Source organism: Odontesthes bonariensis, chromosome 10 (genome assembly GCF_027942865.1).
Source record: "Odontesthes bonariensis isolate fOdoBon6 chromosome 10, fOdoBon6.hap1, whole genome shotgun sequence".
NCBI lineage: Eukaryota > Metazoa > Chordata > Actinopteri > Atheriniformes > Atherinopsidae > Odontesthes > Odontesthes bonariensis.
Genome location: NC_134515.1, coordinates 25,429,827 through 25,445,424, shown reverse-complemented (window position 1 = coordinate 25,445,424; position 15,598 = coordinate 25,429,827). Strand labels below are relative to the sequence as shown.

Genomic DNA, 15,598 nt, shown 5'->3' with positions numbered 1-15,598 from the left:
TTCTGATAAACCACCTATGTATAAACAGACAAAATCATTGATTTTACATATGAATATAGCAGAGGATATTTCTAATGACTGGTGTATTTAGTGTGGATTTTAAAAAACTTATCTCATTACATTTTTATTAAGGAACGGAGGTGTTTTTAACTGAATTTATGAAATCCAAAGTATGGATTAATCTAAACTATTCAAATATATTATGACAGATGTCATAACATGTAAAATCTAAAAGAAAAACAAGTTGCCAAGAATGCTCCTGATTCAAAGCAAATTTGTTGCATCCAGGCAGCACAACAGACCATTTAGCAAATAATTTGTCATTTTGATGATTCCACAAGGCTTTTCGAGCGATCCAAAAAGCTCAGTTCTTTATCCAACTTGGTTATTTTTCCTCAACATTAAGTATTGACCCTATGTTTCCTCTGAGATTATTAGAGTATTCCAACAATATTGGTAGCAGAGTGTGTGAAAGGTTTCTTATACTGCTGTCACGCTTCGTTGTCATTTTTGTGCAGAAATACGATTATTAAACATGTAAATGAGTCATACAGTGACTGATTGAATGAATGGACAATGGATTAATTTGTGTGTGAGTCAGTTCTGTAGGTGTATCAAAAACTAAAACACATGGTTTGCATTGTACTTTGTTTCCATAGCAACATCATGCATTCTCAGCTTTACTGTAGGTTGCTTTAATGGTATCAAAGAGAACCAAATTAAAAGGTTTGGACTGTGGCAAATAGCTCACTATATATATTTTCTGAATAATCAGTGTTTGCAGGAATGTGTTTTTGGAAATGTTCCTCCAGTAAACAAAGTAAACACTCCAAAGGCTGCTTTTCATGCCAGCTGTAAGTACAATATGATTAAAGCCCATTTCTTATACTAGTGCAGTGCCCGTTCAGAACGTGCATTAGTGCAGTTACAGTTCAATTTTCATTTGTCCCACTTAAACAGGATGGAGCTTGTCTGTTTCTGGACACCCGAGTTTGTACAGTGTGGTCATTCTTAAAAGAAAATAATATTTGAAGGCTTGCTTCTGGATTGATTCTGGGCACGATTGCTTTTTTCCCAATGATTTCACTGTAAGATCCACTACAGCTGTGCTTTTTGGTGATAGTACTATGTACTCAGTGAGATGTCAGCAAGCTGCTGATTGATGCCACAGCAATGATATTAAGGCAGAAAAAAGGAAGATAGCGTTGTACATTTAGTGCGACAAAGTGTAATAGCAGATTTCAAGGTTTCTTGTTTGAGTCGGTAATGCTACACAACTGGAAGACACAGGGCTGAGCCCCTGCATGATGCAATTTAAACATGAGGGGTGAACAGTCACTTTGCATCCAACAAACAGGCACCAACTCATTGTAGCTTACAGCTACTTGTGTGTAATGCTATAATAACTAAATTATCCTGCAGTGAGGCTAAGGGCCCAGACATAGATCTCCATACACTCTCTCCATCGATGCCTTACTAATGCAAGTCTAGATAATGTTTTGCTGCCAATCAAAATATGGAATACTCTGAGCTGTGTACTGCTCTTAGTTGTATCAGTACTGTTGTTGGTCCTTTAGATTTGTTCTGTGGTAGAAAACACAGAAGTTAAAGTGGAAAAAAATCTGCTTTGTGATGGAGTGAAACTAAGTGTTAAGATAATGAAGATTATCCAGGGCAGCGGCTGTCTGTGCTTTTCACCTATGCTTCTTTGCTATTTGTTGTTTTTGTTGTTTTATCTTCTTGGTTATTAAATCGATTGCTGTCAGCCCTCGCTGGCTCTAGCTGGTTCAAGGTAAATTTGAACCAATCTGCATTCGATCAATGCATCGTGTCAGCTCAAGAACGTATGCCTTGTTAGCTTTTTGGAGGACTGCACATCTGTCCATCTGCGTTGAAAAAATGTCCCTTTGCAGGGACTGAGAGCGCTGCACATGGATACCTCTGTGAAGGTAGCAGACCTAAGGGGCAGAGCCAGCTGACACACACATTTAGAAAAGAGAGCAGCTTTAGGGTACACCTGAGGGAAGCACTTGCTTGTTGAATACCCAATGACAGTGAACAACCAATCACAGCAAAATAGGATCTTCCTCTGGCTGATCCCATCTGATTTCAACGGCTGAAATATTTTTCTATCAAAAACATGTGAAAACTCTTTTCCCCACAACTTTAAACTCAGTGCTGCATTTTATTCGACCCGACAGCAACACATAAACTTTGAAATAAAATGGATGAATGTTTGTGGAGAAAGGCAAAAAATATACACTGACTGACCACCAAGATTACTGGATCTATCAGTGATATTCAGGGGGCTTTCAAACATGGAGGATATGGCGCAACTAGTTTTTGTATTTGTGACCACCTTCTGAGCAAATAATGGTTGAAGTTTGTCAAATCTGCCACCAAGGTAACCATGGACCATTTCAACCATAGGTTATAGATCATGTGACTGTGCCAAGTAGCTCACACACACCTAACTTCCTTATGTCGACAAAAAATAAGTCACTCATTCACTGGAACAGCTGTTAAAGAGTCACAGCAGTATACAAGAAACAAAGGTTAAATATATCTGTTTTACCTAATCGACTTTATGAAAATGTTATTTTTGTTGTCCTCTGAATTGCTACTTTGAAACTGAGAAGACTTTCATGTCACATCAGCTACTGTTTTTTATTAACAGCTCATCTGGCCCCCCTTAATAAAGCCATGTCTTGTCTTAAAGGTCACGGAGGAAGAGCAGAAAGTCACGGAGCGAAAAGAGAAGAAGGAGGCATTCCAAGCACCGCCTCCCATCATCATGTTCTCTGGGTCCGGCCCTAACAGAACCAATGGTCTGCGAAGACAGAAGAGGGACTGGGTGATCCCACCAATCAATGTGGCGGAAAATTCTCGAGGACCTTTCCCTCAGATGCTTGTCAGTGTAAGTGACAGATTGGATTGGCTGGATCACTGATTAGTTCGGAATTTACAGCTGGGATTTCTTGAGGGCACTTTACTGCAAATGTTGATTGGGGACATGTGTGATGGATGGTGATAAAGAACTGAAATGCATTAGCATAACTAGTTTGTTCTCCATATCCTTGAAGATAATTATGTTGTGTTCCCCTGATGTAATTACAGTCACAATATCTTAAGGTATTTAAGAAGCCCTGACTGACCCTGAGAAGTTTTCCCTTCAGAGACAGAGGAGACTCCAGTGCAGTTAAGCAGCTAAACTCCCCCACGGTGAGAGGTCTGTGGGGTTCCTAGTTAAACAAATTATTATGGGTTCCCCCTCTTATCTATTCTTTCATTCCTTTATCAGGCCATTTCAGAAAGGTTGCCCAAGGTTCAATGCTATTTTTATATCTCCTTCATAAGAACACAATTTGTCACAGAATATTTAATAAGTCAATACTCCAGTAAAGACTCCACAGTGAGATACTAGAAGTACACTTTGAAATACTGCTCCTCTTGAGCCCACCAAAGCCAGACAGTTATCCACTCCCTATGCTCTAATTAGGGCAGATTTGTTTAGAGCTTAAATCTGAACAAACAACATGAGAAGTGATGGACCTGCTATAGCCACATCTTATATCGACAAATTATCCATGGGAATATGGCAACAGCAAGTAAGAGCAATTTCCTCTCTGAAAAATTTTGTGTTTTGATAAGGCTAAAATCTAAGCATGGCATGCCGGGTCTCAGCGGTCAAGTGTGTACACCTGCTGAACGACAGAAATGTGAGTGCTTTTGCAAATTTTTGTGCAAACGTTTGAGCTGAACAGGGCTTAAAATTCAGACATTCTGCCACATCAGAGTCTCTATCTCATAGCAAAGCTGTAATCTTCAAACCTATAGTGGGCACTAGCCTGGGAATTCCCATGCTGCTTTGCGCTCGATTTCATTCTCACTGCAAAGTCAGCCTGGAAACCACCACCCTTATTTTTGCTAGAGTTTGGGAACCAATCACAGAACGGGGGGGGGGGGCAGCAAGACGATGACGACGTCTATGCGCTACACCGAAGCTTGTAGAGCGTTAATCCAACATGACAGCGGACACAACGTTACCGTTCAATGCAGCCTTAGAAAGTGTTTCGGAGTAGATTCACCCTAGGGTCATTTGAACCGTGACATCCAGCCAAGTAGCCCACCCGAAGTTTTTCCGATATTGGCTGAACATCAGCTGAGTTACCGAGTTATCCCGAATAGCTTAGTACAAGCGCTAACGGACCCTGGCAGTATCTCCAAAATTACCACACTAAAATCACATGTCATGACACCAAACTTCTACAGTTGTACAAATATGGTCTGTACTCACAAAACGATGCATTTGGAAGTTTGTACATAGTCCAGGAGTTTATTATTATCATCAACACAAGCCTGATAGCTTTTCTGCTGCTAAAGCTTCGTTGACGTCACTTCTGGGAGCTGGGAGCTTCAAAGTAAGATGAGGGTTGATCTACTACTGTAGACAACAAAGCAAGGCTGCTCAATTTCTCCATTATTAAAATAAATTCACAACTCTACAACATAAAAATTCATGTAGAATATAGCATATAGGCCTACTTTGTTGTCAATTTAAGTAGCTTAGAGCGCAAGTTTACTTTTATTTTCCATTTTTTTCTTCTTCCTCGTCGAATTTCTGTCGTCATCTGGTATAAGTGATACAATTGGCTATGAATCGCGCGCAAAGCAGCATGGGAAGAACCTGACGTCATTTGATAGACATTCGTAGCGCCCAATAAACGGCTCTAGGCATTCGTAAACCACGCCTCAAATACGAGAAAATGCACACCTAGTTCCCAGACCACCATCTCATCGAGATTGTGGACGCGTCAGCCAGGCTAAGTGGGCACTGTAATTTAGATAAAAAAAAAACTTTCCAACAAATGGCTGCCTCATTTCCTGCTTTATCTTTCTGTACTTATTTATCTGCAATATCTAGCCACCAGCTTCCCCTTGTTGTTTACAAAACTCTCACACTTTATCTCTTCTGGGTTTTAAAATGTGCAAAAGAAGCATTTTTTTTTTCTTTTGTTTCAGTTCTTTGTTTTTCAGGCAGATTTGATCCTGTCTCCAGAGAAAAGCCTGGGGAGGCGCTTGAAGAGCACTTTTTCCCCCTTCTTTTTTCATGACGTCAAACCAAACCATCAATTCAAAGAGGGGAGAGTTTGTGAAACTTTGTTTTTTGGAACCGGAGTGCTTCTCCAGCTGGAATGTTTCCCATCAGCCGAGCACTTTGTGGCATTCTCTTCTTAGCCTTCTGAGCCCTTCAGTCGTGCTGCACCAGCAATAAAGAAGCCAGACAGTTCTGCCACTACCTTGAACTGGTCAGAACCAGAGTGAGACAAAAGGGATGGGGCTGAGAGAAAGGGCGAGGGTATCAAAGGAACATTTGGAAGTTTAGTGCACACATTCCATTTTGTGCAGTAAATAGGTCCGTCAGGGGCTAGTGGATTGCTGAGAGTTGAGCGTTCAGAGCAGGGGAGAAGTGATGCGTGCTGATGCCTCTGTTCAGCTCTGAGCCTCTTGTCTTTCCCTTTAATGATGACTGCAGGGCAGGCGTGGCCATGCCAACATGTAGAGATTTTAACAATGAGACAGGAGTTTGTGGCATGGGGATGATTTTTACCTAACTTCTTGTTTATGTGTTTCGTTCATTTTAATACCTTCTATTGTCCTCTTGGGCTTATGTGCATGTACTTTTTTTCCCCCCGAAGTCAAAATTCAATTAAAAAACATAGCTGCAAGCAGTTACAATCGGGGTCCTTGCAGACTGTGAGTATTTGTAATATTAGCATTTGTTGATCGTGATGAGCACTTGTAAAACAAAACATTGCACCATTGCAGGTTTTTCACAGAAGAATAATGCATTGTAAGATGAGCGGCGTTACTCACTTTACCTGTAAAACGTTTCAGTTCTGCTGGATACACAGATGATTTTAGTTATTTTAATGTTTATTTTTGTTATACCCACCCACACGCAATATACATAGCCATCACCATGTTTTATGGATCTACTGAGCCATGATTCTGGACTGTGCTACTCAAATCTTGATAGAATCCATCTTGCCAGTTACATGATAAAAAAAAAAAACATGGAATTGAGGTGCAAACTTCTTCTGTGGTATTCTTATCTAACACTGTTGAATCTGTGCCTCAAGTTCTTGTTCATTTTTCAAAATGGCCTAGTTTTATCAAAAGTAATTGACTTTTAAGACCTAAATGAACATTCATGTTGAAAGTTCCTGATCACCTCAAGTTCAGCTAAGTGTCCTGATGATCCGGAATCAGTTTTCTGACAATTCTGTGGGTTACTGACAAGGTTTTCAAGAAAATAAGAAAAATTTGTAATTCTTTTTCTGTTTTTCTGTTAATACATGGTCAGTGACGTAAATAAGCAGTTGAATCGAGAGATGAAAATGACTAAAGAACTGACTCGTTTTCAAAATAATTGTTAACCACCTGTAGGTGCTGTGACGATCTTAGTTACAGGGATAATTTTAGACTTTAGAGCTTTATGTCTCCCACTCTAGCAGCAGAAACTTTTCCAGAAACATCATTACATAGAGAGAAATAATTTGAACAAATGTGTCTCCTTATTCCTACTGCTGCAGCTTTACCACTTGAATGATTAATTGAATCAATGGCAAACATTGTATCCTTTAATGTCACCTCAAAGATGAAAATGTAGCTGTTTTTCCAATTTATTGTCATCATTTTTATAAGAATCATGTTGCAAAGCAAAGCTTTCAGTCATTCTGTCTCCCTCCGATTGTGCCATCACTCACTGCTCTGCGCGCTGCCTCCCTGTAATGGCCTGTGAAGTCAGTCCCTTTCCTAATGGGCTGGTCTGTCATCCAACACAGCTCTGAGTGACATGCAAACAGCGGCCTTCACTGGCATCCCACCGCTTTTCTCCCTGCCCGGACCAAGTTGCCATCAGTTGGACAGGTGGGGTGACAGCAGCCCTCACCTGCATCTCTGCGGGTCTGCAGCACTGTCACTTTGATCGGGGCGGCACAGGATTGGGCTGGTGTCAGTAAAAGAGGCCCTACTGACTGGCCTATGAGCTCACACCCTGACATGGCTTGAGAGAGATGTTTACTGCAAGGGTAAAGCATAAGCAGAGCTGTATTCCTATCTGCCACTAAAGCCAAAACAGTGTCAGACCTCAGAGGAATGTGATTGAGTGCATTTTATTAATAGCGGTACTGAAATAATTGCCTTAGAGCGCCACACTCTTCCACTGTACATCAAGATCCATGTTGTGTCCATGGTGCACACTGTGGCTTCACAATAGACCTCATCAGCTTCTTGTGTCTTTGAATAAAAGTAGCTATTTTATCTTTGCCTTTCATCGAGAGTATTTTAAATAGGTCCTTCCAAATAACATGTATGCATCCCGCATCATTTTGCAAGACTGGCAAAGAGTGTTGTAGAAATAATAGTTAAACATAAATGTATTCTTGACTGAAGACATGATGAAGAGGTCCAAAAACAGCGAGTAGCATAATTTTTTACGATAAACAGATGTTTCTTGTTGTTCTCTTTCTTCTGTGGCCAAACAGCCATCAATAGGCATGTAAGTGACATTGATTTTTTTATTTTTTTTATATTTATTTTTGCAAAGGCTTTTTGAAACCTTCCATTGATTCACACACTTCTCTTACGGCAGAGCGGCATCAATTTCTTTTGCTCGGGTAAATACAGACTCAACATAACCACCCCTTCTTTCCCCCACCCAATCCCTTAAGTTCCCCATTAGCACAAATATGAGCAAAAAAGAAAGAAAAAAAATACTAAAGCAAAACGTATAAAACCTTGATGAGGCCTGCTGATTGACAGGTTGTAAAGCGACTTTAACCAGTCAGAATTCCGTTTTTTTTTTTTCAGTAGAGGTCATTTTCACCCACCTGATCATTTATATGATGTGCACAGTCTTCAGTCTCTCATTCTGTATCTTTCTTTTTTTTTATTCACTCCTTCTCTGCTCTGGGCAATATTTGTAGTGTTTTGTTTTTAACGGAGATATGATTTATACCTAAGAGAGGTGCCAAACTTTTGTTTTATTGGAGGATATTTCTTTGAAAGAAAATGTTTCTGTCTCCTGCCTTTCCTTTAGAGGCAGTAGCCAGAGATTCCCATAAAATAGGATTATATCCCTCTATAATCATAGAAGATTGTATCGGCAGGAATACAATTGAGAGAAACAGCAGCAGTAAGAGCAATAATCCAAGTAAACGGGTGCTGTCTAAAGCCCTTCGTCGACTGATATGACAGGAAAGACGATTTGAGACCTTTTAACTTTTCAGTGAACCATTTGTGTGGGTAATTTGTCCTTTGTATATATTTCCTGGTGGTAGCGTTAGAGTCTGCATACTAAATGCCGACATTTGTATCTGATTTTCCTGCATGTTTTAGTGCATCTGTTTGTGTTTATTGCACCCGCTGCGGCACCTGTGCTCCATTTTCTACATCTCTCTCTGTGGAGCATGTTGAGAGAAGCGTTTTTCGAGCAGAATGAGAGAACTGCCCCCCCGAGGTGTCTGTTTTTCCTGCGTACATTTACCAGTGATTAATGACTGCTCTGCTCCACTGACAGACGTAGCAACAACAAAAAGCAGTGGACAGAAAGGAGAAATTATTGTGAGAGAAAAAGGGGGAACAGAAAGCAGCAAGACTGTACAAGAGAGCTGGAGCTGATTGCACTGAAGAATGCGAGGGAGGACAAAGATGAGTGGGTATAATTGAGAACAAGAGAAAGCATAAAGAGAAACTGACAGAGTGGAAAGGAGGGAGAGGGAATGTAAGGCGAGACCAGAATCGGAGGCACGGCTGTGTTTGTTTTTAGGTCTGATAGTCTTGCTGGAGAACTGCTGTTCGTGGCCTCCTCTCTTGTGTCTAATGAAGCCCTCTGGCGTCTGCCAGCCCACCGACTGGCCAACTCAAGCACTGCAATGCTCCTGTTTGCCTTCTTCGTATCTACCCCCACCCCCGCTGAGGCATACCCTCTCAAACACACACACACACACACACACTCGATCACAAACATATACATGCATGCACTGGCATGCGAGAGAAATTGATTGTCCTACAGAAGCAACAAACAAAGGATGAGTAAAATACATGCGGCGCGTTGTTGCTTTTGTAAATCCTCATTGTTTGGGGTTTTGTTTGGTCGCAATTCTGCTTTATCCCTGAACAAAGAGAAGGAAAAGCAAAGCTAGAAAGGCAGGACTTTATCTTTTTTTCCCCCTTTTTTTTTTTACCAACTCCACTAGAGAAGCCACAGGACGGCGAAGCACGGGGATGTGAATGTTTAAGGATCACAGCCCATTCCACAGCTCGGTCACTAGGAAACCACATTAGTGCCCATATGGAGGGCTTTATGAATGTTAAAAGGCTCTGAACTCATTTACTGGACAAAATAAATTTTGTCTGTGAAAACATTCAAATGTGTGGCTACATTAATTCAGTCAAACACATGAAAACCTTCAGGATGTGCACTGCTGTATATGTATTCAAGCGTATTTCGTTTGAGTGCTTTGTTTTGTCTTGTCTCTTTCGATGTTCATATGCACCGCTACGGTCCTGTTCTTGGCACATGCGCGACTTCAACACACAATAACTTTCTACACACTTAACACGCGCAAACACACACTCACTCTACGTAAATCCCATAAAGCTGAGGAAAAAAAGGCAAGAAACAATAAACTGCTTTAGATAAGGGTGGACCTCCTGCAAAGTATTAAGCCGGGGAAAAAAAACTCTGTCCACTCTGAGGCGAGAGCAGAAACAACCATGTCAGCATTTGCTTTGTTTCACTCAGAAACACATCTTGGCTTGTTTTAAACTCTTGGCTTTTTGTTTCATTCCTCCTGAGGAATTCACACTGGGTTTCCTTTCCAAACACCGCGGCTGTGAATTCGCTTTGAGCACAGACATCCAGTGTTAGGTGACACTGCAAATCATTTGGCCAAAAACACAGTTGGATATTTTTCTGATCCTCTTTTTCTTCTCATCGGAGAATTGCTTTATGGATGGATGGAAATGTCAGTCAGCTGGTTGGCCCGTCTGCCAGTCGGTCAGTCTATCGATCGGTCCAACGCTTTGGTCCAGAAACAAATATCTGTAATATCCACCTCTGGACAGAATACCATGAAATCTTGTAGATTCATTCATAGTCCCCAAAAATGACGCCTATTGATTTTGGTGATACTATGACATTTCCTCTAATGTCACTGGCAGGTTATTTTTGGATCTTAGTTTAATTTGGAGGATCCACATATGCTACGATATTGATTTCACACATCCACACCCTCCCAGGTGGCTCAGGACCCACACACCTCAAAATCTTACCCCCTTCTTTGGAGAAAAGGGAGTTGTCCTGCTTAACATGTCATTCGTGAAAGTAACTGCATCATTTTTAGTGATAAAGTATTCATTGAAAGGGTTCAGATGAATAGCAAATGCTAAAGAAAGCCATGACGTCCGTCTGCCCGAGCTCCACTAAGTGGCTGCTTTGCAAATGTTAAAACAACCTCTCGACAGAATAACGCATTTAGCATTTTAACTATACAGGTTTCTCTTTACTCCATCACTTTGCAGCTGATCTTTCCACATACGCCATCATTAGGAGCAACTTAATACAGAGCGTGTTTCGATCGGGATTATTGGGGCTGATCACTGTTCACCTGTGATATCTGCATGTGAAAACTTTGAATTATAATCTAACATTATTTATTAACTTGTACTCCTTTTAAATATATTCTGCAATAAGTAGGAAAATAAGAGAGAAGAAGATAAGATGATTTGGCACCAGCTCATTTATTATGAAACAACATATGTAACCTTTCACTCTTTTAAACCACAGCGACTTGTGCTAGGTTATGGGGAACAGATCCGAGCTATGGCATTAAAAAAAGTGACACTTTATTCTGTATCAAGCACAATAAAATTTAAATGAGAACAATACACCCAGTTCACAATAAGGAAATTATTCATGACGAATATTGACCAATAGAAATTGGTCCACAATCGATCAGAGCATCCTCCCTCGATACCATATATGTCATTAATGGCAGCCTCCCCTTCATCAATGTTAAATTCTTTATTCTGTAATTCTGTATTTCACATGGTTCAAACCACCTCACAGAGTTTCTAGTGTGGCTGTTGACAACACATGGAATAAAAGAGGGCATCGTGTCAAAGGGAATCTGCTGTATTTGTGTGCAAATGCATCACCGTTGGAACGTGTGAATCAGAAGTATTAGGATGTAAGGTGGAGACTATTTTCATTAGATGAAAAAAAGGCCTGCTCTTCTGGCAGCTAGGATGAAACTGAACCGCCATGACAGCAAGTGAAATACTTGACAAAGTTGAAAGTGCTTTACATTGTTCCTCTTACTAATGGAGTCTTTGTGATGGAAGAACATGCTCACTTTTGTCCTTTTTGACACATCAGATCATTAATGAAACATTTGACATCTTCTGAAGAGCATCAGACTTGGGTATTTAACAGAAGAGATGAGCACCGTAAGGACAAATTAATATATATTATATATAATATTAATACTCGCAAGGGGGTTGTTTAGGGCAATGATGAAAAAGAAAAAGAATAGATTTAGAGATTATTATATATATACATATTTGAGGCTTGATTCTTGTTTCTCTTTAACAATTCCCTTCCTCCCCAAGCGCCCTTTGTACATTCGTCTTGTTTTGGCATGTACCTTCTGAGCTTCATTTCCTTTGCGCTAGTGAAATTTACTGAGATCAATGTAATTACATTTATCAGCCCCAGGAAATGGAGTCTTCTGCAATATCCTATTATTGACTCGAAAAACAAATTGTTACAACATTCATTTATTTCTCAACAGCATTTGGCCTTTGTTTCCTCCTGTGCTCAGGGAAGTGAGACTGAAATGTAATTTTCCCTGTTTAATATCTCATTATTTTGAAATTAGTCCCAGTAAACATGTTCATCAGGCATACCCAGCTAGGCTTTATTTTTCCATTTGAATATTTTCCAGCCGTGACCCAACCAGGCTCAGAGATGCTAATGCTGAGGCTTTACAGTGACACAGCACACAACATAAAACTCCCGCCTCAGCCACCCACTCGCTCTTACATGCATAGACCGCAGACACACACACACACACACACACACACACACATTCAAAGAGATAAACCCACATGTTTTCACCAATCCCCCCAAACACATTCCTCTCTGATATGACATCAGTCAGCGCCAGGCGGGCTCCCTCCTGGGTTCAGTTGGTGTTTAAATTAAAGCGTAAATCATCTCACCAAAAGACACAAGAATTATGTGTGAGTCAAGGGCAACACTTCTAGGCTGTTTAATAGGAGATGAGGAGAACTTTATGAAGGAGATAAATAACAGCTTAACAAACAGCCTCTGTTTGGTCCCCTGGAGGTTGGCCTCAGCCACCCTGTGGATCAGAAGGATGAAGGAGTGGCAAGAATCTCGATTTCTCTGAAGACATGATAAAATGATATGCGGTGAAACCAGAGGAAGGCTATTCGAAAGGGGACATAGGAAGGTGAGGACCAGTAATGAAGTGTTTTGGGCCAAAGGCGGCAGTGACTGTTGGTGATGTAAGACAAGGTCAGTCAAATAGAAGGGATGTGTTGACAGACATGCAGACAGAGGGATGGCATTACAGTAGAGCAGTAAAGAAGATACACAGGAAGTCAGGCAGGCAGACAAGTGGATCAAACGAGACAGAAAAGATGAAAGACATGCAGATGAGTTAGTTATTCCATCAGGTAATACTTTACCTCCTCCTCTGTTCAGGTAATGGTTGCATGTTTGTCTGAAAGATAGATGTAGAAAATCAAATTTAAAGATTTGCAAAGCAATGTTTTTACAGGAACTGGAAGACGAGGAATTGTTAATCAAAAAGTCATGAAACATTCATAGATTTGGAGTTCTTTTGGCTGCAAGTGATGTGATGCAACATTCTAATCCCACTTCCTGTGCTTATGTTTCCCATTTGCCTCTTTTCTTTTTTACTGGAAACAAATTTAAACCAAGGCTTGAATAATCTGATCTCATTTACTTTGCAATTTAATATGAGAGGCTTCAGTCACAACCTTTCCTTAGAGGCAAAATGAATTGTGTTGTGAGGTGATCATGATTTTGTTTAGCAGACTTCCCTCACCTCACTGAACTGCACAGACAGAGATGCATGAAGCATGTGAACACATCCACTGTGTGTCTTTGTGATAAAATCTTTTACTGTGCAATGAAATGTTTTATGGCATCTCAGGACAAAATGGCTCCTAAAGTAAACAGGTTAGCAACCGATAAAAAGATATTATAGTGTGTGCAATATTTTAGATTTTTCCTTGCTTCCAAATTATGATGTATTTTTATGCAAAACCCTCGTGTTTTTTTTCCACGCATTTTTATTTGCTCTTTGTCTCCAACTGAAAAGAACATTGACTCATTTTACTTTGTAAAATGTTCCAAATCTAAAACCATGTGAGTGATGCATTGCATTTGCTATCATGCTCTGTGGCTTGTATCACATCACATAGGAGACAATGTTCTGGTTCGTCTGAGGCTGTGCAAAATCCCTCTTTATATAAGATGATTTATAGGGACAGCTTTGTAATAATTGTCACTTTAAAACAGACTTGGTGCTCCGATGGCTCTAGCTTTTTCAGATTTTCTCCTATTTTCTTTTTGATAGCTTCTAGATGTTCACAGAAACTGTATCCGGGTGGCTCCGATCCTTTTTCTGATTTAAATGAATTAAAGATTGGCTGGCCAGCTGCTTGTGAAAAAGCTAAATCCTCGTGCACATCAGCTATCTGTATGTCATTCTGGTGATATTTTTATGCTCCAAGAAAAATACACACACGTAGCTTCGCAGAACACATGCATGGGTTTACAAACATACACACACGCTCACACCTCGTAACTCTTCCAAGGTTCATTTGTCAACATGACAGCTGGACTCTTGCTGAGGTGGAGTTTGCCAAGCAGAATCCCTTGCTTGGTTAGTGGAAGCCAGAACATCCCTGGGAAACATTCTGACACACACTTAGAGGCTGTGGTGTAACCCCATATGCGTGTGTGCGCACACAGATGAGCAAGTGTGTCTCTGCATGCACATAATGTGCATCTTTTCAAAACAGCCAGCAGCAGCATGGCAAGGTCCAGCCCCTCTTCAGTTTCTGCCTGTGCTTGGCAGAAGCAAACTTGGCAGGGAGCTGCCCATTTTGTCAGGCTTCCAGTCGACATCAAACCCTCACACTCCTCCCGCTCCTACCTGAGCACCTTTCTTCCGTTGCCTCTGTACTCAGAGCTGCGTCCGTTGACATCTGTTTACCTCTGTCCCCGTTGTCTGAGTGGAATGTATTGCAACATTTGTCTTCTGAAGGGCTCCTCAGCTGTGTCCATCAGAAGTGTGAATATTTTTTCCCTAAACGTACTGACAGAGATATACACGTTCACCAGATAACTGTCAATTGTTTTTTTCTTTTCCCCAAGAAGATTAGAAAATCAGTCATTTAAGTTTTGTTATGTGATATACACACATGTATAAATGGGGAGGAAAACCCCATCCAAAGTCCTGGCAACTTCCCTGCACTTTCTGTCCTCAGGTTTCCGTCCAAAAGGGCTAGACTTTTTCTTGAGTTCTGCTGATGCTGTTCATTCACAACCACTTTTATTTTCCCTCACTGTTATTTTCACTGTTCTCACACTTTTTTTTCCTGCATTTTCCTACTTTTGCGCATTTCTCTTCTTGACTGCTGCCAGATGGATTTGGATAGACAAAAGGAGCAGAAGGCATGAGACGGACAAAGTAGGCTACGAAAGCTGGACAGTGCAAAAAATACGTGTGTGTGTGTGTTTGGGGGGCAATGGAGGGGGGGGGGAAATGGGAAAAGTGCCGCGGCAGCAGATTTTGTGCCACTGTTAGCCTCTCTCCCTGTGCTTTTCTCTCTCCTCCAAGTCTGTGACACTCTTTACTCTAATTACCCAGATTGAGTTTCCCGGGGATAAAGGGACGAGGGAGGAAAAGGGAGTAACAGGGGGTCCTTGATATTGTCCTTGTCAAAGCCTAGGGGAGCGACTGAAGAAGTTATTCATGCATCCATCACACTCCCAATTTCACAATTTAATCAATCTCCTAATGAAATAGGGTGACAGAGAGAGAGAGGGGAACAGCACAGTAATAGTGAGATGACAGCTCTCACACTCTAACCCCACTAAGCCAAAGCTAAGGGGTGCGGCTGCTCTTTGTCTGCCTCTACAATGGCTGTCTTATTTTCATTTTCCTGCCTGGAAGAGAGGAGTAAGGAGGGGAGTCATTCCATTGTTACCTCAGAGAAGAATAGCACCTCTAATTTGCCATAAGCCTGCACTATTAAAGACCAGGCTCCTTTCGCAGTGCAATAATTGGAAAAGTCATCCACTGCTTACCTTCTATTACTCCATGTTATTTTCCCTAATGTGGATGAAGGTCTTTTAATAATCTCACCTGTGTCAATTGTAGCTATCATTCAAATGGCACAAAAGCACACAGAGCACTCTGGTTCTCCATCTCATTCTCTCACACACTGAAATAGACTCTCTATGCAG

General features: G+C 40.9%; 1 protein-coding gene across 1 annotated transcript in view; it reads left to right on the top strand.

Annotated features, from left to right (window-relative positions):
* Positions 1–15,598, top strand: part of LOC142389794 (cadherin-4-like) — a 277,273-nt gene that overhangs the window by 195,616 nt on the left and 66,059 nt on the right. The window contains exon 5 of the mRNA XM_075474898.1: positions 2,720–2,917. Within this exon, the coding sequence (XP_075331013.1) occupies positions 2,720–2,917 (198 nt within the window). The remainder of the gene's footprint in view (positions 1–2,719; positions 2,918–15,598) is intronic.